The sequence below is a fragment of the Anser brachyrhynchus genome (assembly GCF_964034855.1).
Source record: "Anser brachyrhynchus genome assembly, chromosome: 4".
Taxonomy (NCBI): domain Eukaryota; kingdom Metazoa; phylum Chordata; class Aves; order Anseriformes; family Anatidae; genus Anser; species Anser brachyrhynchus.
In genome coordinates, this window is record NC_137698.1 from 21,516,370 (window position 1) to 21,542,309 (window position 25,940).

At 43.3% G+C, this 25,940-nt stretch overlaps 1 protein-coding gene across 6 annotated transcripts in view; it reads right to left on the reverse strand.

Moving 5' to 3' along the window:
• The window catches only part of STOX2 (storkhead box 2), a 146,327-nt gene that overhangs the window by 46,472 nt on the left and 73,915 nt on the right, over nt 1-25,940 (reverse strand). Inside the window, exon 1 of one of the 6 annotated variants that reach the window (XM_080590467.1) lies at nt 595-4,708. The exons of the other annotated variants lie outside the window; for them this stretch is intronic. Coding sequence (XP_080446593.1) covers nt 595-637 — 43 coding nt within the window. The 5' untranslated portion in view covers nt 638-4,708. Of the gene's footprint in view, nt 1-594; nt 4,709-25,940 lie in introns of those variants that run through there. 6 annotated transcript variants of the gene reach the window in all.

The following is a 25,940-nucleotide window of genomic DNA, read 5'->3' on the forward strand; positions in this document are numbered from 1 at the left end:
TGCTGCAAGGCTGTGGGTGAGTGAGGCAGGAGGCTGAGGAGCGGACAGTTTACTCCTGCGAATAAGATTTGGAGTGTCGCACCAAGCATTTCTGCAGGAGCAGACGGCCAGCCCTCAGTTAGTTCCCACTTGGATGTTCAAGGGATCAGAAAGGGTAACATTTCTGTAAGTGAACTAGAAAACGCTCCACGGCACCCATCTCTAATGAATACAAAAACACTCTGAGAAAACCAAGTTTTGGTTGCTGCACTGCAAAAACTCCACAACTGCTCTAAAAATCTGCCGTGCTTTTGCCTTACAGTTCAGCAACGCTCAAAGCCTATGAATGGCTCCTACTTTTCTGCTGCTAGTGAGTGTACAGAATAGCAATAATAAATAAGTGCTGTGAGAAGGATCCATTGATTATCTGAGAGTCTCTTGTATTGGAGCCCAGATCCTTACTAGGATCATTTACTATTAATTATCTATTACCAACATGAAACAAGAAAGTCCCATGACAGCCTCACTACCTCTCACAACGATGAGCACCTGACAGCAGCTGATTTCAATGGAAATTAATGATGGACAGTGTCTCACAAAACGAGGTAGACATACCACAGGGAATGTCCCCATGCCTCTGTTGTACTGGATGCATCATTCTCGTAACAGTCAGGGCTATTCATTAACCAGCTATTAGCTGAAAAAAATAAAATGTCCGTTAAAAAGCAGCACCACTTTTTTGAAAGTGCAGTTAAAGTAAGACACAGCAAAACTTTTAAGAATTTTGAAAGAATCTTAGCCAGAAACTTCATCCTGAACTTCTACTTTATCTAACTGGATCTCATACCTTGTAGAGAGCTGCCACAAAAATCCGGCAGATGAGCATGTGAAAAAAAAAGAAAGAAAATGATGAATTTCCAGGAATACCACAAATGAAGCCATGCAGCCTGTTCAGAAGAGAATCTCTCAGCTCAGGAATTAATTTTGTGCTGCCTTCTATTTACAAACCCAAAGGATGTCCACAAAACTTATGGGTGAAAGTCGTATTTTAAATGTGTTTATAATTATGCTTGAATGAGGAGCTGCTTGTGGAGTCATTCATGCAAACTATTTCCATTTGTTAAAGCCATTACCCTTATTCTTTGACTACTCCCCCCGTGCCCCCTTGAACAGAAAAATAACAAAACAAAGAATAATTTAAATGTTTGGATGTGACAAATGCCAGACCCCAAAACACAGATTTAAATGTGCTGGAACAATGCACTTAAAACTCTCATCACCTTACCTCTTCAAATAAACTTCCTGAGCTCATTCAAAACGCAAGCACGTTAAACTTGCAAACATGGGAAGAAATTTCTAGCCCTCGTAAAAAGATAATGAATCACAACGTTAACTTTTTGCTTTCAAGAAGAGTCTCAATTGTTGCTTCAGTGATCTTGCTTTCAGCCTCACCCTGTCCCAATCCTGGCGCGCTCCGCTCCAGAACACACACAGAGATCAGAAAGGGTTTGCTCAAGATTCAGAAAGAAGATAAAAAGTCCTGGTGATGAGAAGTGTTCGCTATCAGGCTTGAAAGGATGGGAGGGAGGCACGAGAAGGCCAGGGGAGGGCTGACGGGGGGGAGCAAAAGAGCATACATATATAGTGAGGACGGGGAAACTCTTCCAGAGAGATGGAACGGGGGAGAGCTCTAATGAGTTTAAAAGGGAAAAAAAGAGGCAAACCATCAGTTTTGAAATTCCAGCCTCAGCAGACAGTGTCTTGCAGAAGACTGCTTTAACCATTTGTTCCTGCAATGCCTGCTCTCATTTCTCCACAACTTAACCCAGGTCTGTTCAGCAGCAAGGCAGACCTCGCTCTGCAGGCTGAGCGACACCCAAAAGGACACACTAGACTTCTTCTGAATCCCAAGTATGGGGAGCAAAAACGGCGTGATTTCCCAAGATGTTCTCAAGCGATGTAAACGACCAGTAATGAAGGAATGGCCCTTCGCAGCAGAAGCCCTGAGGCTGGCCCTCACCACTGAGCAGGCTCCACATCCAGAACGAATTTTCCGAGCACCCACGTGAAGGCAGACCCGGCTCACAGGCTCAGAGGAAGGCAGCCGTGGGAGCAGGGTGGCACCCGCAGCCTTCAAATGCCACTCAGCACTTCCACCATGAGACAAACTGGTGCCACCAGGAGGGATTTCTACCCAGGTGGCTGCACAAGTCAGCACGCCTTCCAGGCAGCAGTTCCCTCATTTCATCCCCATGACCTGCTATCCAAGAAGGATTCCCAAGAACTCACTTTCTCGTTAGTCTCTCTCTCTCTCTCTCTCCATTCTCAGGATGTAATTAAGGTTCAAAGTGAAGAAAGAAGGGGAACCAGCTCTGTGTTAGCGATTAGCTCAACATCCTGTTAATATCCAGTCGTAATCTCTCCCAGTCTAGGCATGTATCACCTGAGAAGTCTTCATGGAGAAGAAGCTCAAGGCATTTTATGAGACCCTGAACAGATTAATTTTCCAGTGGTTGCCTCAATGGGTTACCAATCTCTTCCATTTCTTGGTGTACATTCAGTTACACAGGCAGCAAATAACACCTCCTGTAAATGCATAACCAGCTATTACACTTTGCCTCCACGAACCCTATCCTTCTCATACCAAGGCCTGCATCCCCCGCATATGAGGACTGTGATCTCAATTAGAAATGAGAAGCCCCGTTCTCACATGAACTAGGACATCCTTCATTTTACGCAGTTAAAGCACAATACAGCTGAGAATGACCTCAAAAGCCTTATTCCGTTGTATTTTTTTTTAACTTCAGTTGTTTGGCTTGCTAACAAATCAAGCTAGTTTCACAGTCTATGGGTGTGACTGCTCAGAAAAGAAGTAGGAGCTCAGAAGTTACAGTCACAGCTTTTAACAAGATCTCAAAGTTCCCCCAAATCCCACAAAACAAGCATCACTTACGTACTAATCACCTACCACAGCGATCCATACCGAACATGTCCCACAACAGCAACCGCGCGCCACTTCCCTCACCGCACTGCTCAGTCAAGTCAAGCTGACGTGCGAGAATATGGTACCCTACATTCCCATTTTTTACCTTTTCCCAGCCTCAGCGATGACAGGCAGCAGGCCTGAAACCCAGCACCGTCTTGAGAGTCCCCCAGGCAAACACTACCGAGTCTCGCCCCGCAGACGTCGCGTAGGGCTTCACCGGCCTCTCTGGTGAGCCAGTGCTGGCTGCTCTGGTAGGCAAAGGGATATGGAAGCAGGCAGGCAATTTTGCCTTTAGCCTTCCCAATGTCTTGAGAAAACAGAGAGATTAACATTAAACCACTAGAGTGAAGTGACCTAAAGGCTAAAAAATATACTGCATGCTTGCTGCTGACAGGACTACTCACTTCAGACCGGAGGGGCCAGGTCTGTCTTACTAACACCTTACTCACCTTATACACACACTCTCAGCACACACAGGTCCCCACTGCTGGACAGTGGTTAAATGACAGAAGGTTGAAAATCATTCCTACTTCTTTTTTCTTGTTATTGTTTTTAAAACAAAAATCTATTCCCTTTATGCATCATTTCTGGAGGTTGTTTTTAACTCAGCTGTTTTGCACATAACTACACGGACAGGGAAGGTAATGGCTTTGCTGCAAAAAGGGGAACAGAAGCTCCCAGAAGTGATTTATTCCACACTCCCTCAATTCCAAAGTGAGGTCTCTTGTAAACTATAGTTAGTAATCCGACTTCTTTGCACCACTATTCTTTCACTGACAGAATTTACCGACAGTATAAAATGCGGAAGAATGCACATATTTTTCATCCCCTTTCTCTTACAGGACTCTCTGAGTACATTGTTTAGATCCTAAGTCTTCAAGGCACGTACTATCCTTTATTTTCTGTGCCCAGCACAATGGGTACCCCTTAGGCACAACTGCAATACAAATAAATAATGGTAAGAATAAATCAGTATCTTCTCTTCAGCTGCACACCACACATATGGAGTTTGGTGAAGCGTTCCTGCTTGCAGAGGTAGGATCTGAATTTCTAGTCATGGCAGGTCACTGCCAGTACAAAGGGAGAGAGCTGGGTTGGGTTGGACTGGGATACAAAGGAAGGCCAAGTCCAGGACTTACCCAGCAGAGGTCAGGCTAAACCTAAATTTTGCCACCACAAAATTGTCTTCGGTCTTTCTTTCCGCACCATTTCCCCTCCCAATCATCCAACAAGTATTTTTACAACATGATGGATACCTACATGGTACTGTGAAAAGTTTACTTAAAACAATAAAGGCTCCAGTTTGTTGGCCAAAATACTGCCCCAAAAGACTGAGACAAAACAAAAAATCTGACTCAGTATTTAAATATCTCAATACTACCCTTGGGCAAAAGTGTTAATGTATTAATTTAGTGAAATAATAATAAAATTTCATTGTATCAACAAAACATTATACTCAATCTTCAAGAACATATCAACTGCATTTTGCTCAGAGAGATGAAGCATAGTAAATGCTTGTAAAAATATATATATTTATGAGTATTCATAATGAAAATATTCACAGGGAAATCATGAAGGTTCTCAATGTTTGTCAACTATCCACAGAACCAAAGCAATAGCATCAAAAATATAATTTATCCCACAGTCCAAAGAGCAAAAGACAGACGGAAAATACTTAAAGCAAGACATAGAGACAGAATAAAGCAAGCCTGCATAGCGTGCTCATATGCATGACAAAGAATCTGTATAGGTCCCCACAGCTTTCACTTGAAAACGCAAAAACAGTACAAAAATCTAACAAAGCATGTGCAGTGTTCAGTACCATAGTATGCAAAGTGGAGATAAACTACAGAACATAATACAATATACTACATAATACATATATAATATACTAAAGAACAAAACACAGAACAAAAAAGCACAGAAAGGATAAAAAAACAAAACCAAAAAAAACCTGCTGAATCACAAACAGAAACACGTGCATGTCTGTGTGTTTGTGATATATATGCGTGCATGTAAAAGTGCATTACCAGCTCAATAAACTTCTCTCGTACAGACAGCATAAATGTTGGGGGTGTGAGGGCCTGAGTAGGTGAGAGAGATCAGCACAGTTAAGATGTTTGGTGCCATTCCTAATGACAGCTCATACCAGAGCATTACAGAGAAAGCTGAATGCTGTTTAAATCAGGGGGTCAGGCACATCATGCAACACTGAGCACGGCAAGCTGCAGGGCTGCCTCTCACAGGGGAAGACATCAGAGCTGTTATGCAGCCACTACCTTGGGTACACAAGGAAACAAAGTGCTTTATGTCTGACTTGGGCAAGCTGTAGCGCAGGGGGTTGGCTCATTTCTGTTTAAAATGTACACATTTAAACTCCAGTGCACTTTCCTCGTTGCAGCGCAGACATCTAGCACATTCACTTATGCTCTGCTGCCCTCTCCTTGCTGCAAAACCCAGGGAACTCCAAGGCCGGCAAAGGCAACTCTGAAACCCCTTTGGGCTCCCCACCTTGACCAGATCTGTGGTGTCTCAGTAGGATTTGATTACAACCAGCTCTCAGAAGCTGCACAGCATGTAGAGGTCTTATCCAGAAAGATGCTTTCTTTTTCCAATGGTCTGCCTACCTGGGGCTTGTGCACTGTCCTCTAAAGGCACCCCGACTTTGCCTTCCCAGTCTCTGCAGAAAGGACCATTTTCCCTCGGGCAGATGGCAGCTGCCACTCTGCTCCTCTTACTCCACATTAAGGGGAACATCCAGTCTAAACGTTCCCAAAGACTATATTTAGAGCACGACTAAATCTGTTTTGCAACCTACCTGTACTGATATTTACACTTTCAATGAAGGCTGCTTTCAAGCGTTGGCTCTGCACACAGTCGAAAAGAAAACTTCCTGCTTCCTGGGAAAATGTGTATCATAATACAGAGTTCCAAAACCAGTGATGCAGCACTATATGGATAAAATTATTCGCATCCTTATAGTACATTCACAAACTATTCAGCTCTGAATAAGGAAGAAAAACATGTAAAAGATGCTGCAGGGATGCCAGAAAGAGTTACTTTCTAAATGACACCTCCCCTGTATGCGGCTTCTTGAGCATGCAATTCCTGCAAGGAGAGAAGTATCTACATGTGAAATCCTAAAGAAATACAGTATTACATTTATTAGTCCAGCAACAGTTTGAATTGAGGATGGAATGAAATTCAAAATGAGCTGTGACACGGGTAGCAAACTTTGCTGTTTCCCTTTAAATACCTTTTCTGCCAAGCAATTACCAATTGCAGTGATTGAAAAAGCTGGGGGCAGTCTCCTGCATGACCTGAAAACCATCTACTGAAACTTGGGATGCAGTCAAAAGGGAGACACAATTCAAGACACGAAAACAAGACAGACACCACCGCTGCTCCTCCAGACACGGCCCATTCATCTGGACATCCAGCAGACAATTTTGCTTCTGTCTGGAATGCCAGCCACCCTTGTTCCATCTCCCGATAGTGATTAATCACTCTTCAGCAGAGCAATTCATCCAAACCTTGGAAACAGAAAGACACTGTGGGAATCTTACGCTTCTGAGTGCTTTCCTCTACCGGTCAAAATGAAAAGTCACAAGGAATCTGAAGATAGTATTTCTGATTGTAGAGACTTAAAAAAAAAGCATCTTCATATTAGCCACTTAGCTGCCATTGAACACTTATCACATCGTGTATATAGTTAGTGAAAGCTTCTTTGATGGAAGTGAACCGTCCTTCGAAACCAAACACGAAACACACACATTCTACAAGCAGCACTGTATTCTGTGGTGATGTGTGCCGATACTCCAGCTCAGCCTTGGCTGTGCTTTGCCAGCCGCAGAGCTGCCTTCTTATATCCTGCTTTTCCATTCTGGAATCCACTGCACTGCTGCTACCGCCACTTTGTCTTCCTCCACGCTCTTTGTGACAGTTTTCCTTAAAAACTAGCCACAAAGTAAGCTTGATTTATATGGCCAAATTACCTCACTTATATGAAAGCAGCCACCAAGCTTGCCTCAGTAAATTAAATTTACAATAATAATAAAGTAATGAGAACCATTCTCTTGGGCACATCTGAAATCCGGTGCTAGCTATGATATACAGCCTGGCTCACTCTGGTACAGCTTCATCCCAGGAGGCGAACTGCACAGCATTTGAGAGCAGTTTTTTTTTTCGTCCTTCTGTTTATTCTTGCTAATGTCACTGCACAGTCAGAGTTTTTCCATCCACTGGATGCAAATCTAGACAAAAAATGAGTACGGTAATAGACAAGTGTTGTGTAATTAAGAGAACTAATATTTTTGCCATTAAAGCAAAAATGGTATAAAGCATGCCTAGATGAATTAAACAGACTTGTAGGTAGGGTCATTAATGACACAAATGGGTGGGCCTTAAATTAGGGGTACAGTCTATTTTATCATGGGCTTCGCAAGCTTTTGCCAAAGGCTCTTTTGTGTTTTGCATGTACTATGCTCCAACTATATTTACAGAACTACCTTTGGTTTAGTTCAAATAGCGTTGTTTGTGCACAAATACTCAAATCCACTTGAGAGGACTGGCTTGTATCCACCTGAGGTGGAAGTTGGAATATCATCTCCAGAGATCCCTTCCAACCTAAGTTTTCCTATGGTCTTAACGCTCCAGTACGTAGATGTTCAATCGGATGCCAAGTTGTACAAACTACTGTGCAACACTGGAGGCGGGGTCTGGAATCCAAGACCTGCATACTCCTACTGAAAATACGCATCCCTTCTCAAGCTAAACTTCTAATGCATGTCATGCAGCAGTCAACATGATCAATACCAGGTCTCGGGTTTGCAAACTCTGACATACCTGGATCCTGGGACTCGCACCATCCCCTTAGGTGTGTTAGCAACAGCAGCACAATTAAGCAAATGTACAGAATCTAGGCCTTAATGCTATCACTTGTGTCTATCTTTTGAATAGAATATTTATTAGGAAAACTTCACAGTCAAATCTGAGTCCCTGTTATCGTTCCTAACGCATCTTTAGATTTTGCTGATGACGCTATGGGTTTTGTGCAAGTTTGGGATTTTTTCATTTGTTTTGTTAGCAGGACCAGGGAAGTCCACGGCTGAGACTGGTGAAGAGACAGCGTTCCCAAGGACTGTACAATAGAGCAGTGTTTCCTAAAGTAGGTTATGTGAAGGACAAGCAGAAAGGCACAAGCGGGAGGGGTGACTGTGGAGAATATAGATGATGTCATCCTTAGGATGAGCAGATCTTCAAAAATATACAGCAAGAAATTATTTTCTGAGGGGGAGCTCTGCTTCCTAAAGCTGGGACAATCCAGATCGATCACAGTGCTCCTTTGTTTAACAGAATCCCGTTAACAAACTAGTTCTGGAAATGTGGACAACCTGGTTATAACAGGCCACATGCTTAGCCTTTGTCTTAAGCCTATGCCCAGATGACCCATTTTGCACATTTCAACCAAGAATAAAGTGACCTCATTCTCAAAAGTGCTGAGCACCAGCTGTTCCCATTGTGTTCACAAGCCCCAATATAGGTTCCTGTTTTGAAATTCTTGTCCTCAAAAGAATTTTGAGGCAACAGAGTGATTATATGTTCTTCTACTTGCCATATGCCTATTTATTTTAGTTCAGATATAAAAGTCTGAATCAGCTACTTTAAAATCCTGAAGACTCAAATTAGAACAAGTACTCTTGCCACTGGAACAGAAGTGCACATAAGTGAGCCACGTGATCCTTGAAGAATATTTTTGCACAGAATGATGACTAGATTGAAGGTCACAGTATTTTGACCTTAATGCTTAGTTTCTTTTTTCTCTTCCTTCTTTTTAGTGAATGGGTTAAGAATGGGGGAAAGCTATCATCCCAGATCATTTAACACTTGAATTGATATCACTGGGATGAAGTTTCTTGGCTACCTACTATATAAAGCCAGGTAAACAAATTCAAGATCATTTTAATACAGTTGCTAGCTGACAACTTTTACGCAACAAACCTGTATTTGCTTCTAAATAGTTTTTAAACCGTTACTTCAATGTATCACTGTCATCTTGGAAGCCGATATATCACATTGCTTGTGCAAAAAATAAACATGATTACATTCTCTGCCCCGCCCAGCACTAAGGCTACAGATAAGTGAAAACAACCAAAACAACCTACCCACAAACAACAAAACAAGCCATGCCAACAGTTCAAACGTCACAGGAACCCCAAAGTTGCAGGCAAAGCGCACAGCAAGAGGTAAGAGCTTTATTTTAATAACTCAGAACACAGCCATTCACTGTGAGGACATGATCCTGAGATATCTGAGGAAGTTTGAGGTAACACCTCAAGGTATCAATGAAGTAAATAAATAAAAATCCAGTCTCTCTTAGTGACACCACCTTCTAAACACAGCTTATTTCCTTAATGTGAGGAACGTCTATCAGTGACATTTTGAGGGTGGAAAAAAAGCCATAAAACCCGCAAAAGCACAACTTAAAAATCCCCTGATACTTCAGTACATTTGGCTTAGGGTCCCTGAAATATTTGTCCACTCTCCTTTAAAGGTTGTTCCTCTACATACCTGAACTCAGCTCCTTCCAGGCAGACTCATTCCTCTTCATACAACTGATGCTAAGCTGTTTCTCTCAAGAACCAGATGCACAATCAACGTTTCTGAAATACCACATTGGTCCTGATGTCCACTTGACCAATGCCTGAAGAGACAAGGCTGGGTGGATAGTAAAAATCACAACATGGAAGCTGTGAAAGTACTACTAGACATGGAAGAAGGTGTTAAGCAATGCACCAGCACAAGCACATTAGTACCACCAAGTTGCTGGGTTCCTTGCCTCATCGGTCACAAAGGAGTACCTGCTTTTTTGGCTTCACTAGTCTCAGCAGAGAGTAAAATCAGGAATTCTGGTATCTACCTTTCTACTTATTTCCAACTGCAATATGGGAAGTGAAATGGAAGAGTGGAAGAGAGCAAGAGGGAACGGAGAAGAAAACTTAATCTCTGATTAAATCAAAATGACAAAAACAGGAATGCTGGATTTGAAATTAATAAAAAAACAACCCTCACACTTAAAAGCACGTGCACTTACAGCTAAGACCTTAAAAACACCCCTACTTGTTCCTTAAGCTGTTGTTTTGAGAACCATCAGAAAGTGCATCCCACCTTTGGCCTCCAAAGCTAGACTGCATTATTTCTGAGGTTTACTTTGCTGGGAGCCATGGAGCATTTGCTAATTTCAGATGAAGAGCTGGCTGGTCTATCCTAAGAAAAGCTATATATCCACTATTAATTTGTTCCCTAATGTCATTCCTCCATGTAAACTATAGCTGCAATCACAATAGAGACATTATGGCAAACACACGATGGTATTATCCTCTGTAATCATCAAAGTGAGGACAAGCAATGTAAGATCCTAACTTCTGTGGTTCACACATTAAAAGGAAAAATCTATGCCATTCTAAATCATACAACAGACACCGTTTGTGAACACAAGCTTACCAAAGCAGGCTCTGCCTTTTGCTCTTCACAGAATAAAAAAAATACAACAAACTAAAATGGACCAAGAAAGACCCGAGCATAACTATGTTTTCTAGATCTCTAAGAACAAGCCATGCCTTGTTAGATCCTCACTGTAGCTCCGAGCTGGTTTCAGGCAGCTTTGACAGTACACAGCACAGCAGGAGCCAGGACACATCTAGCAAATTAACTCACGCTGCTTTCACAGGAGCTTGGTCAGACAGGGTTGGTGGCAGGCCATTGGCTCCTCATGCGCGGGGTCTCCCAAGTCCTGCCACCTTGCCCCTGACCACAGAACAGCAGCCCGCTGGGGCTGGGAAAGGGGTGACAAGAGGGAGCGCAGGATTTACCCTCATATGATACTTGTATGACTTTATTATTTATATCCGCATTTACATTTATATTACCATGGACCTCCAAGAATGGCTATGTTGAGATACACATCAGCTGGCAAATGTTGTGCCAATTTTCAAGAAGGGCAAGAAAGAAGACCCTAGCAATTACAGGCCTGTCAGTCTCACGTCAGGGCCTGGTAAAATTATGGAGAGGATGATCCTTGAAGTTACTGAAGCACACCTGGGGGACAATGCAGTCATTGGTCCCAGCCAACATGGGTTCACGAGGGGTAGGTCCTGCCTAACAAATTTGATTTCCTTTTATGATAAGATCACCCACCTAGTCGATCAAGGGAAACCAGCTGATGTGATTTTTTTGGACTTCACCAAAGCTTTTGACACAGCTTCCCATAGGATCCTACTGGACAAAATGTCCAGCATACAGCAAAACAAAAATGTCATGCAGTGGGTGAGCAATTGGCTCTCAAAGGGTTGTGGTAAATGGGGCCACGTCTGGCTGGTGGATGGTCACTACTGGGGTCCCTCAAGGCTCCATTTTAGGGCCAGTCCTCTTCAATGTTTTTATAAACAATTTGGAAGTAGGACTAGAAGGTGTTCTGAGCAAATTTGCCGACGACACCAAACTTGGAGGAGTTGTGGACTCGGATGAGGGTGGAAAGGCCTTGCAGAGAGATCTGGACAGACTGGAGAGCTGGGCGATCACCAGCCACATGAAGTTTAACAAAAGCAAGTGCCGGGTCCTGCACCTGGGACGGGGCAACCTTGGCTATAAGTACAGACCGGGCGACAAGACACTGGAGAGCAGCCCCGCAGAGAGGGATCTGGGGGCTGTGGCTGACAGCAAGTTGAATATGAGCCAGCAGTGTGCCCTGGCAGCCAGGAGGGCCAACCGTATCCTGGGGTGCATCAAGCACGGCATTGCTAGTCGGTCGAGGGAAGTGACTGTCCCGCTCTGCTCTGCGCTGGTACGGCCTCACCTCGAGTACTGTGTGCAGTTCTGGGCACCACAGTACAAGAAGGACGTTAAACTGTTGGCGAGTGTCCAGAAGAGGGCAACGAAGATGGTGAAGGGCCTAGAGGGGAAGACATATGAGGAGCGGCTGAGGTCACTGGGCCTGTTCAGCCTGGAGAAGAGGAGGCTGAGGGGGGACCTCATCACAGTCTACAACTTCCTCGCGAGAGGGAGTGGAGAGGCAGATGACCTATTCTCTGTTATCACCAGTGACAGGACCCGTGGGAAAGGTGTGAAGCTGAGGCAGGGAAAGTTTAGGCTGGACATCAGGAAGAGGTTCTTCACTGAGAGGGTGGTTGCACACTGGAACAGGCTCCCCAGTGAAGTAGTCACTGCACCAAGCCTGTCTGAATTTAAGAAGCGCTTGGACTGTGCACTTAGTCACATGGTCTGAATTATTGGGTAGACCTGTGCGGTGCCAGGAGTTGGACTTGATGGTCCTTATGGGTCCCTTCCAACTCGGGATATTCTACAATTCTATGATTCTACATGCTAGAAAGAAGGTATAAATGCAGCTATGAACATCACCTCCTTGCAATTAAAGTCATTAGACTTTGGCTTTTTCCTTGTGACTACATTATTTTTGTGTCTTCAAAGATAAAAGTAGTCAGGCCAAAGAAATTACCCCAAACGCTCATGCATCAAACCCAGCTGCTTAGCATATTTCATTACCGCACTGACTTCAAAAATACTGAGCAATTTAAACCTGCAAGCCACTTGGCTTTAGCGAGAGATAAGTGCCTAAGATAAGAGAAGTGTAATTGTTCAATGTAATTCTGCAGCGTGTTTTATATAAACATTTGCTAACACTGCACTTCGTATATTTTGTTTCAGAGTTGCGAAATTCTGATGAATATTCCAGCATTTTTTGTGGCACATTCCATTAATTTTTCCAAGTCCAGGGTTCCTCCTGATGATAAATTAAATAAAACACCATACCCTCAAAGCACCAGTGGGGCAGTTATGCTTTGCAACAGAGACAACAGCCTACAGGCTTCTGGGAGTTACCCAGCTTATGCCTTTTCACTGCTGAGAAGACGGGGGAAATCTTAAACAATTTGTTCCTGAAGAGCTCTGAAATTGGGATTAACAAGATAAACCTTTTGCTCGTAACAAAATGATCTGGGTGTAACCTAACACGGTATTTTTTCCATAATCTAACTATTAAGTAAATTAAATGCTCTGAAGTTAGGGCCCCTATATGTTTCTTGGATACTTTTTTAGGGGGCCTGGTTTCACGATGTTGTCTCTCAGCCCCGTGCTATCAGTTCTTCCACCCCTGACTCCTCAGTCTCTTGGACAATACCAAGCAAAGGTCTTCCATCCCCACAACTCTCAGTGACCCATCACAAGATCTCCCGAGGAAATGACTGAAGCCAAAGCTCAGCCAAACAAGGAGACATCAGAGCACCCACAAGGGAGGGAAGCTTTATGAAAGAAAGCCACAGGAAGCAGGGCTTCAGAAGCTCCACAGCTCACAAAAACTTCCTGGTTTTCTTGACCTCAATTGCTACTTGTGAATAACTGCTGGGGATAACCCTGCAGCCTCCACTCGGAGAAGTCTCCCTTTGAACACTAGAGCTTACTGCCCGCTTCCAGACGTAGAATTACTCTCGCTTCTCCTAAGTGTCAGGCTCTGGTCCAACTCCCTGCCCTCCAAACCACTGGTAAAATCAAAGGGAGAGACTGCCACAAGGAGATGGTGGCAAAGGACAGCTCAGCATAAGAGAGAATGGTAAATTCTGATGTCACACTGTAGCATGACCTAGCAAGGCGTGGCACCTTACCACAAAATCTGGCTCCTTACCCCAGGTTCAGAATTGCTTACACGACTCAGCAAGAGCCACTTGAAGCTCCAGTTCTGCCCCTTCCCTAACCTACATAACTTTGACAAAAGTACCCCGGAGTCTTCATCTTCACCTCCACCCGAGCACCAAGCGCTCCAGTCCCCTAGCGAGGAGATCACCAGCCTCCAGGTGCATGCAGGACCAGGCTAAGCCCACCGCTTTCACACCACCACCACTAACGAACGGACGATTACACAGTGCTGATCCTTTAGAGGGTCACCTAGTGAAGTTCAATTTGTTGCCTGCCTTTCTGTCTGAAGAAACTGTTCTCCTGTTGGCCAGAAATGGGCCGAAGGACCTTCCTTTTGCTCTCATGCTAAAATAAACTAGTAACAACTCAGTTAACATCAACAGAATTGCACTCATATGTAACAAAGAATCAGGCCCCATGACCTATAAGGTCATTTTCAGTGATCCTATAATTAGAAAAGCCAAATTAAAGATTTAACATTTGACCTTTGCTGTTGCTTCTAGGTTGGCTAACACAGATTAAAAGTATATAATTTTTTCAAGAGTTCATAAAACATAGGTTTTACTTCCCGTAAGGAACATTTGACATGTTGTTATTGTGCACTAGAATTTAAAATGCTAAAATTTTTAATATGTAATACTAATTTCAGACTCTAAATCATCTGCATGGGAGTTACTCAGTGTATTCTGCCTAAGAACACACTTGAAAGAGATTAGATCACAGGCTGGAGTGAACAAAAAACAATCTCACGAGAACCTGAGTGGTACAGTGGTGGTTAACAACACTTCTGCAAAGCAAACAAGAAGTGACTGATTCTAAGATTGCTGAGACTGAAATCTTATTTTTTTTTTAACTATTTCCTTAAATTTCATCACTTTTTTTCACTTTTTCATCATCATTTTTTACTGTTTTGCATCCTACATATATTTTCTACCATTTGCATTGTTTTTCCAGTGTTTGTATTTTGGTCTTGCTAGGAAAAACATCTACAACATCAATTATAATTATTAACAGCACGCACATCTAAATTGAACACCTGCAGATATATACAAAGCATAAACAAAATGCACTCAAGGCTGGTATAAAATTTTGCCTCTCCATATAGAATACATGAAATGGACATGCTCTGATGCTACATTAGCAAGTGGAATATAAAAACTTCAGCAGAAGGGTGAAGATTAAAGACAGCAATCTTAAAAAGCACGTAAGTATAAGGTAAAATGATATATAACATACGTAAATATATTTATGCTATGTGCATTAATATATGTACATACGTATAAATGTACACACAAACATACAACCTTTACCTGTTTCATGAAGTGAGATTAAAGAGCTCCTTCTGCTTTCCACCATTTGCCCTACACCAGTTTCCGATCTTTTGCCATGCAGTGAAGCTAACCTGCAGAGTGTCTGAGTTTTGGGCTTACACTTAGCTTTTCCTGGTGTGTGAGACCAAGAAGCAAGCAGCAAGCACCCATTTTCCGTGTGAGCTCCTGGAATACGTGGGGGGAATGGAAAGAGCACTGCAGTTTTCTGAGCAGCAAGAGCGCAAGAGGAAATAATCTGAATGATAACAACAGAAGGGAGCAGATGCATCTGAAGGTGGACGTGGCCCACCAGCACCACCAACCAACACATTTGCTCCTCAGCCTACCTTCTGCCCAGCCCCTCAGCACGTGCAGCGGTTATTTAGCACACACACAGCAAAACGATGACTGCCATGAACGTTACGGAAGCTGCCTTGAAGCACCAGGTGCCGCACAGACAGCACGGCTGCCGTCCCCAGGCAGCCCCGGGCCTGGCTCAACGCGTGATGGGGGAAACGTCACTGCAGTCATCTCCAGCCACGTCTGCACTACCCACCCGAAATCTACTTCAGAAAACACGTTTCTATGATGTCGGTGAACTAATGGGGCTGGAGATATAAATCTGATGTATACAGGAGATCACCGTCTACAGCACCTCTGCAGAGAGATGACGGCAATGGGACGGTTCAGCGCTCTGGTACCATTTTCAAAGGCAGCATAACTGCCAAGCACACGGGGGCAGTTCAGGCCTAGGTGCAAAACCAGGTAAGTGGATTTTAAAACCTGCACAGTCAAATTTACTGTCCTTCAAAGACGCTGAACAGTTGGTTCCTGTGAAAATCATCAATTTTACTGAGACTTGCAGCATGTCACAACCTCAGGAAGTCAGGCTGGGAAGTTATGGCCTTTCCCTGTTAGCTGAACAATTACTTCTCACCCAAGATTATTCTTGTGAGCCAGCCAACGCCTTCAAAATAAGGAGAAGGAATACCTTGAAGATATGAAACGTCAGGATCCACTTTTGCAGTACTTCCTCAGGACCACTCTGTCTCGAAACAGCAGTTCTGCCTGATTAATAAGTGGAAGACTTGAAACTGGTAGCGTCTTCGCACCAGACCCTGCTCGCAATGTGAATCAAGAGTTGACATTTTTGGAATGTCAAGAGTTGATATAACAAGAAGCTTCTGCTTAATGCAAGCCTTTCATCTAGGCATGTGTCACCTTCGAGATGAGACAGCTCATGATGCTCAGGATTCGAAGGGGAAGGGATGGGAGGGACTAAGGGAATAAAACAAACTGAAAGCAGGAATAAGTGGAATCACAGAAATAATTGAGCAACTGCTCCTTTCATGACCTCACAACCTATCTTACTTAAATAAAGAATGTGTGATGACATGCATACTATTAATACCCCAGTTAGAGGAATCTGGAATTTGTGCATGTTGTATCTGGAGAGAGAGGATTGATGTTGCCTCTTGACCTAGCGGCTGATATGTTGCTATTCCACCACCAAAAATACCAGGAGCCTCAAGAACTTCTTCACAAGCACATATATTCTTCATTTGTGAGAAATACTGTGAAGCAGGGCAGGACGAGATCTAAACAAGTATGGCACTGATAAACTCAGGGCTGCCAAGGGGCAGCTCCTCATATAGCAGGCGAGCAGTTGTCACTGTCCTAACATTTCCACACATACTGCAGACTGTACCTGCAAGAGAAACTTGCTGAGGGTCACTAAACAAACTGCATCGCCTGAAAAAGCTGGAGGCAGGGAAAGTACCACATTGCTCTCTTCCTCTTCCCAGGGCACCTGTTTGTGGTCATAGTTGGAGATAGCATAGGGTGCAAGACGGACCTTGGTCTTACTTCATACAGTTACTTTTAAGTTCTCACCTCAAAAAAAATCAGAAATTCATTGGTATATCATCACAGAATCCCCAGTTTTCACACCATTTTTCCTATCTAATCTCTTGAACTAGCCAGCCTTTTTGTCCTATCCACCCTCCTTCCAGCTCTTGCACTTTTTTTCATACACCACCTTTGCATGGCAACATATACCAGAGTGGGTTTGGATTTTTTTTTCTTTGTTCTTGCTGGTCCCCATGACAAAACAGCCTTTCTAACATTAAGCACAACAATTGCATAACACATGCATCTAGGAATACATACCCAGGTCAAATGTTCCAATCTGAAAAGTTGGGTTTGAAGCTAACTTGCTACCAGAGATAAATGACAGTTCCCAAAGGTTGCTGCACTGCCAGACAGTTTTGCCTCAATTAGTGTTTACAGACCTTGGTTAGACACCAACCCATGAGTAAAATCAGTCAACACAATTTTGTATGCTTTTCTTTTTGAAATACACTGTCCTATTCAACTGCCCCATTAGCTAGCGAATGAATTACAACGATACAGGAAGGTAAAGCTTTTTTCCTCAACTTTTTAAACTTACCTTTTCATTATTTAACTCTAAAGGCATGCTACAGTGAAACACTTCATCTTACTTATGTACATTTCTTGATGTAAAAAAGTGAAAACTCTTGGGAGAAAAAGGGATAATCATGAAAAGCTGAGTGCACTGTATTGTTGCATGCATATTACTCTATTTGGAAGAATCAGCAGTGGGATGGAAGCTGAATGAGGTTATCTTCTGGTAGGCAGAAAAAAAGTTAAATCAACTATTACCCTTTGAAATGAACTCAGAGACACTCGAGTGGAGAAGCAATGGTCCTGATTTAAATCCAGTGAGCTAAATGACTTAAATTGAAATCTAAAGGTGAGCTGGGGGAGCCTACTTCTCGTGGCCTGAATGCAAGGATACACGCCTGCTCCAGCAGAACAGCAACGCTGACCCTGATTCCTCTTTTTGTTCGCTGCCATCACACCCGCCCTTGCTTCTGGTTAGCCTGTCCCAGTTTCTCTGGCTTTCCGATCTATGACCCTTATTCAAAGGCAGACTTCAATTAAAAGGGAGCATTACTCAGCAGTTAGAGCTATTCCCTCCTCAGCCTTTATAATTCTCCGGTGTAGGCAAAGAATACATGCAAGAGAGACAGGTACACACGCTGTCTGTGGAGGAGCAGCAGCGCTGCTGGCAGGTAAGATTTCCTACCTGAACAGTCGGACAAAAATTTGTGTACTTTTCCATTAAGGACAGAATGGGACCCTTGGGGACTCGGTGTGCATTCTGGTGTATAATGAATAGCACATCCACACAGAGACCACTTTTGCAATGCTAATATTTAGCAACATATAAAATGTAATAAATACGCTTACATAAACTATCATTTACTCCGCTGGATAGGGCAACACCAGAGACCACATATCTGATGAAAAGTTACTGCACACATCTCCAGAATAAACAATTACCTATCTAGCTAGTGCACTCTCTCGTGAAAAGTGGTAGTTAAGAACGTGCTTTCTAAAATGAGGTCTCCAAAAGACATCTTAATTTTATACATGTAGTTACTTGAGAATATTTCCGCAATTAAATGCAGAATTAAATGGATAATGCTGTTAATAATATGCTTTAACTTTCAGTTAGCCCTGAAGTGGCCAGGCAGTTGGGCTTGATGATCTTTGGAGGTCCCTCCCCCATGAGCTGAGCTATTCTATTCTATTCTGTTCTGTTCTATTCTATATTCCACAGACTGAACCTAAGATTAGCTCAAAAGAAAACATCTAGTGATTTTAGTAAAAACAAAACAAAAAAAAAAATCTGCAAAATGTTTTGAATTGGCCACATCTCTTTCCAGAGAACTTCTACCAAGGAGTTCAGATACTGAGACTTTATTACAATGGTTGGAAAAGTACAAAAAACTTTTTTTTTGCCTCTTTACTCTGTGAAAACATTCCAACTAGGTCAACTCTTACGCAGAGACCCCATGCAAATACGATTTCAAGCTTTCACTCCCGAAATTGCGTGTGCCCCACGAGTGGACAACCAGCAGAAAGGCCGGGCTGCATGCCAGCCGTGAGCCCTGCGGCTCCCACCCACCACCCAGGCTCCCCCTTAGTCAACCAGCCCTGAAGTTAACGCAACAGGATGAAGACCCCCATAACACGAGTGCCTTGGGTGAACCCTCCACGGTCAGTGCCTCTGCCCTCCGTCTCCCAGAAGAGATGCTCTGCAGCCATGCCCAATTTGCACCTGGGGGTTGCAGCTGTTTCAAACTTAGCGTTAAAACCAATAAACCTTTTCCTCTTTAGTTTTTGTTCCCTCTACCCACCCAGACGGCCATGCAGGATTTACACCTAAAAGCACAAAGATCTTAAGAAAACCTTGTAAAAATATTTCCATTTCACCCTGCTTAAAAAAATATTTAGATTAAGGCTTATGTGTAGTAAAACAAGGTCACTGCATGATCCAAGAATGTAAATTCTCAGGAGAGCAGAATTAGAATATCCTAGGAAAACGAGGATTGCTACTTTGCTCTAAAATGCCGTGGAAATTTCAGAGGCGAAGTGAAGTACCACACTGAAATTCAGTCCATCATCTTTACTTGCCCGTGAGACAAGCAGCTCAATTTATGGCATTTACAACGTTATCACGTATGGTCAGAAGTTCATCCTCTGAAACTAGGTCACAGGTCATCAACAGGAAATCCATAGGAAATTATGGAGGAAATTAAAAGAACACAAATGGGCATGAAAACTAGTTTACATAATCTAGGTTCTCCCAACACTGCTTCCTGTGTTATGATGTACTCAGCTTTCTTACTGAACTTGGCCTTTTCCAGGCCACATTAAGTAAGGATTGCTGAATTGTCTATTATATTCTTTGTGCTTCAAAATGCCGAGGTCAAATTCACTACAAAGGGCCATTCAATTTTTCCTTTAAATGATGCAACTGGGACAGAAAACAGTAGCAGAAAGAGGTGCTTTTAGACCACTAAGTGCAGGTTTCTAACCTGCATATGGGTGCGCGAGGTGCACACCAGGCAGAGGACAGAACCCAAAGTGAGGTACAAGAGATGCTCTTTGCTACCCATCTGCTACCCATCATCTTACTCTTTTGTGTTGTTTTCACATCCTATCAGAACTAATAAAACCATCAAGATATATTTGTTCAACACTAAAACTTGATTTTTATAATAATAAATTGTGCGTTTTAGCTATTCCCTACAGATATTGCTCTCTACTGAAGGAACAGGAACCACTCCTATAATTTAAAAATTGTAGGAATTGCATCTTCTACGATGTGTTGAAAAGCAGAACTACCTTTGGGTTGTGAGGAGTTGGTCAACATGGTAGAAGTGCTAACAGTACATAACAACAGGCACTCCACATCATTTACTGCTGACACTACGAAGGTTTCTTTTCCGGCTTGCACAAAGGAGAGATGGAAAATTCCTGTGAATGCCATGGTGTCCAAAGGCTGATCAGAAGGGAGAATTTCATTTGCAGAACAAGGACTTCTCTGTTCACACTGAATACACCTGTTCTGGATGTTCATTCTTAGCCACCATTACCAATTCAAGGCCTGGGTTGCGATAGTCCCCCTTTTGTGACAGGCAGCCTAGCAGCACAAAATAAAGGATAGTTCTACTGAACAGATGACCACCTAAGTGTACTGAGCTGCAGAAATGGTTCAAGAGCTGCAGAAAGCAAAGCCAACCAGTGACACAACTGGGATCACCTCCCTCACCTCCTGGACCTCCTGCTATCTCTTGGAGGAAGGGGCAAGGAGAACTTGCTAGGCTTTCTACAGCGAATTCAAGCCTGCTGAAAATAAGTTTTCTTTTTTTTTTTTTTTTCAGTTACCTTCTGCAGAGTGCTTTAGAAGCTGCCAACAGACCCCAGGGCTCTGTCTAAACTAGACTGCGCTACCCACGCCACCGCCCTGCGTGCCCAAATACGCTTCCTATAAAGTTGGGCCTTCCTTTCTTCCCATTCCCCACAGCCTGTTTGTGCAAGAACAACATCATCCCAGTGCCTACATATCATCCAAGAGCAAGATACAAAATAGCACTGGTAGAGTACCCATTCAGGTCTCATTTTCTACGAATACTACTCCTTCTCCTTTTTCTGGTGCACATAAAACCCACTGGTTGGACAGAATTGCATCAAGTATTTCTTAGATACTTCTTACAAAGGGCATCCACTGTGAACATCTAAGCCCAGATTACATCCACTCCACCGAACCACCCAATATCCAGTTTTGATAGTTTATCAGTAGCTTGATCATTTAAAAATAATGCAATGTATTGTTTTAATTTTCAAGAAAAAAAAGTATTATTTAGAAATTCTTACACAAGCTCTAAGTCAGCTGACAATTTGTTATTGTGGCTCTAATACTGCTTGGCCTTTTCCAGCCAGGTAAGAGCATGTTGAGGAGGAAGAGCCAGGAATAAACTGTACCTGAAAATATTTTCCCGCACTGCTTTGTTTCAGTCACAGGCTGGGCATCATGGCCCAGCATTTACATGACAGGAGGCTGACTCAGCTTCAGTGCTATTCACGGTAACACTCTACAACCTGCTATGGATTATGAAAGTCACCCTAAAGAACCTCCACAAAACAATGAAAAGGAACCCCAGTCTTTGGAGGATTTCTAGAGCATGCCTAGAAAAATATCTTCCTTTCATTCTTCTCACATGGTTCTACTTATACTTCCTTTAACCGTAAACAGAACCTTACAAAGATGGTAGTTTACTCTCCACTTACTCACTTCTGTGCAAACGAAGGCTTTTTGTTGCTCACAATTGCACAGGTCACTGGCCTAAACCAAGGTAATCTGCAAAATCCTCACATTTCAGCCTCCTCCAAGAAGCGATGCATTTTGCAAAGATGTGGCTGCAATTTGATTCCAAAACGGCCAGTATTCAACACCCTTCGGGTTTATCAAAACTTTCCAACAAAGGCGAAGTGTAGCTTCTGCACCTGTGACAGCTTGGGAGCTATTCGTGATGAATCAGTGCTGTGTTTGTTCCGAGCAGTTGTCTGCTCTTGAAAGAGGAGCCTCCCGTATCATCAATGAGCAATCGTGATGTCTTGTGTGCATATAATGAGTTACTTCAATCACAGGACTGCAGGAAAACACACCTGGAAACGCACTCCGATTCAGAAGCGGATGACAACTCTGCACAAACGCCCTTTGGTGACCCGATCCTGGTGCCCCTCTGCACACCCTGACCTGGCCCAAGGTTCACGCGGCTGAGCACAGCCAACACAGCCTGTGAAAGTGAGAGGGATCCTGGTAGCAGTGATGGAGCCTGGGGAGGAAAAACAACCTGAAACTTAGCCCTGCAGGGATGAGTGCTTTGAAACGAGACGGAAACATGAGCAAGTCTAGGTAAGACAGACACACACACAGCCTTCTGTTTCTTTCTTGTATTCATTCCTCTTGGATTTTACTTCTACTGCCATGAACAAAAAAGCTGCTCTGGATCCCCTTGCTCACAGGTCTCAGCAGGGACGCAGGTACTCCAGTTCAGCTTGCTCAGCTGGGAGGATGCACAGCCCATGCACTGTCCAAAGCTTGGTATAAGGGTGAAGAGTCAGGGATATGCAGAAAACATCTTGGTACCTGCTGGGAAAGGACCAGGCCTGCAGACAGTGGTGTAGCTGACAGGTATGACAGCGTTGCAGTTAACTCTGCACCAACAACCACAGGAGTGAAAACCAGCGCTCTCTCTGCAAAGGGTGGTCAGACAAGATGTGTTTCGTACTCCCTCTGGCAAGAAACCACAGGGGGAAATCAAAACTAGCTGAAAATGATGCAAAAAAATGAGTGGCCAACGAACTTATGCAAAGTTTGTGTGGTCTGAAGCCAGGAGCAGAATTAGGCCCTCCTCTCTCCTGACCAGGACCCAGTGAAAGCTCCTGCTTCTCTTCCCAGGTAAGCGGATGCCCCAGGGGCCAAAATGGACTGGAAGGCAAAGGCAGCCCAGAAGCAGCTTCCCAAGCAATAAGGCAAGCATAAGCCCTGAAGTAACTGAACGGAGCCACCCAGCTGGGTTCCCAGCTCAGCACAGGCCGAAGCAAAGGATGCAAGGCAGGAGCTGAGGGGCAGGAGCTCTGCACGCCACCAACACCCACCCGCTCCTATGGTTTTATGGTTCCGGGACTGGTCTAAGACAGCCTAAGCTACTCAGAACTCAGGGAGGCAAAGAGATCACATTACTGTTAAGCAGACAAGTTGGAAGGTGTTTCTTAATGCCACACGGAGAGAAGAAGAAGGTGATGCAATCCTGATTATTCCATTAAATATTAATTACAATACAGCTACTTTCAAGCTAGAACATATTCCCGTAGATAACTGAACTGAGGGACAGGAGAACTGAACGAGCTCCAAGGCTTTGTGTAGATCTGTCATTTCTCAATTACGTTAAACTGCCTTCTTCAGATCACACACGGTTATCTCCAAATATTAATTTTTATTAGAGTCAGAAGTTGAAGCTAAGGGGCAAAAAAGAGACTCAGGATTCTCCAATTTGCTCTAATCTGACTCTCAAGATCCTTCTTTCTGTTCAAGAAGGCTGAAGAGGCAGCCCTAGACCTCCCACCAAACACCCTTGAAGCACAGGGAGGTATCCCTTCCTCCTAGGAATCCTAATTTGCACACAGATAACATCAGTCGGCTAGCTGGTCAGTGTTACCTCCTTTCTCGCCTTTCTCTTCTGCTTCAGCTGGGTGATGAAGCTCCAGTAGCTGCACAGCAACACTGAGACTAAATTTCACCATTCAACTTCAGAGCACTGAAACACGTGCAAGGAAATTTTATAGCAAAGAGCAATAAAGGCATTGCAAACCTTTTGGAAGGTAACCTTCAAATAAGCAAGCTCCGGAATTAGCTTTTACCGTTGTGGAGAGCTCGTCAGACATTCCTTCATTCTGTATGTGCTAGACTGTTACCCTACACCGCCCCCACCCCAAATTGACACGCCACCTCCAACACCAAGATCTTCAACCAAAATAGCTCACCAGAAGCTGCAGAAGAAAAAAATATATATATTTCTCTGCAGAGCACTACTCAGTTCTGGTAACGTTTTACGCCTGGGTCAACCACAGCGAGCAGTTTGTCTCCCCACCGAGAGAAAATCCAGGATTTCCCTTCTTTATTCAGGAGGGGAAAGAAAAAGAAAAAAGAAAGCTCTGACATTTCAAACGCTACACGGTATTATTTCATGGGACCTTTTGGAGCCCTCGTTCCTGAGTTCCAGTAAGTTTCATTCTGCTTGGAAGTTTTATATGATTTCTTTATTTCCCCTTCAATTAAGTAACAATCCATCAAAAACATCAAGTACATCTCCCCCTTTCCAGCAACTTATATGAAATTTATTGGATTCAAACTTTTCAACATCTCTTTTCAACGCAAGGTCAAAGCTCTACATTGTTGTAGTTTTCTTTTTCAGTGTTTTTTTTCCAAGTCAGCCCTCCACTGGGAAATTAATATTCAGCATGAACAATGAACTCCTTGCATGGCCTTTGAACCTCGTGGTTGCTAGGAGGCCTAAAGAAACCCTCGAGTACAGCACATTTAATAGCACGTATCAAGAGATTATTCAGCGGTAAAAATGTGTGATTTTCTAAATTCCCTGCCTTTTTTTTTCCCTCCTTACTTCCATCTCCCTTGATCTGTCAAACAATCTCTAAATTTTGCATGAACTGCATCTGCATCCGCAGTAATTTTCTGCAATTATGGGCAGTTTGTTCCCAAAGTATTGAAAATGTGACTGCTAACCACCGGCGCTGCTTCTTGTCAAATAAATACCAAACTGGTCCTTTACTCAGCTTTACTGAAAAGGCTGCTTAATACCGGGTCTGCTTCACCACGCCAGCAGGAGGTCTGCACTTCCCCTGCCAATGGGGTTCTGCTTAGAGGCTGCATTTCCCCCCCCAAACCAACACCATTGCTCAGTATTTCTGTGCTGCTGAAAGAAATGTATATATACATATATATGATTCTCCATAATATTAATGTCTCAAGCTTTTTAGCATCTTACTGAAGGCCCTTTGACTGTTTGCTTTTTCGTATTTTCCTAACCAGAGTAATTGAGGCAAAAACCCAAGGTTTCTTTCCCACCCTCCACCCCCACCCCAAACAATGCGGCATCTAATTAAAAGAGAACCACAACAATGCTAATGGTGATGAGGTTAAATGGTTGGATAAACAGAATGCAGCCCTCTGAAAAGCCCATGTGTTTCAGGACACTTTCTCCCGTACGACATTCTGGGTGACAAAGAACGTGTTTGTATTCCCCATCCCCACAACTTTTATGCCAGAAGACTTCCTACAGGTTTCCTGCGAGGAAGAGAGTTTTCTTCAAGTACCCAGAAGTGTTTAGATACAGTAGCCCTTCCTCCCAAAACTAATATTTGGAAAGGCAGTGGACAACAATCCTTTAAAAATAAATCAATGTGGAAACTACCCATCAAGAGAGAACAAGCGCTTGTCCAGCTAGACGCCAACCAGGTTCCCTTTAAAGCACTTCTGATTTTAATTTTCAATGTAGTATCCCTCCAACAACTTGAGCAGGTTGCTCAAACTGAACATGACATTTGTCCTTCTTCAGTTGTTGCAATTTAAATCAACACGTTGTATATTCATAAATACAGCACTCCGGGGGTCCAGAGATTACCTTAAAACATTTGTAGCACATTTAATATCCATGGGCCCCCAAAGACACAGGTATCAGCCAAAAAACGCAGGGTGACACATCTCATTCTGAAGATCACTCGTGCTTGACCACCTACTTGGATTGCATCAATCTTGCCAAGATAAAGCTTTTGCAGAGCCCAATTTTCCCTGAAGAATTAAAAACAAGCAAAACCCACACCACTTGGCACAAAACACTCCTGTGAGCTCCTTCTCTTTTAAATACGGTTTTCCACACTGGAAGAAAGGCCTTGAAGTACTGACTTCAACAGAACTGACACAGCATTGTATCTTTACATTACAAATACGAGAAAATCCATGCAGAACGACCAAAACCTTCGCAATTTGGTCAGGTCTGGCT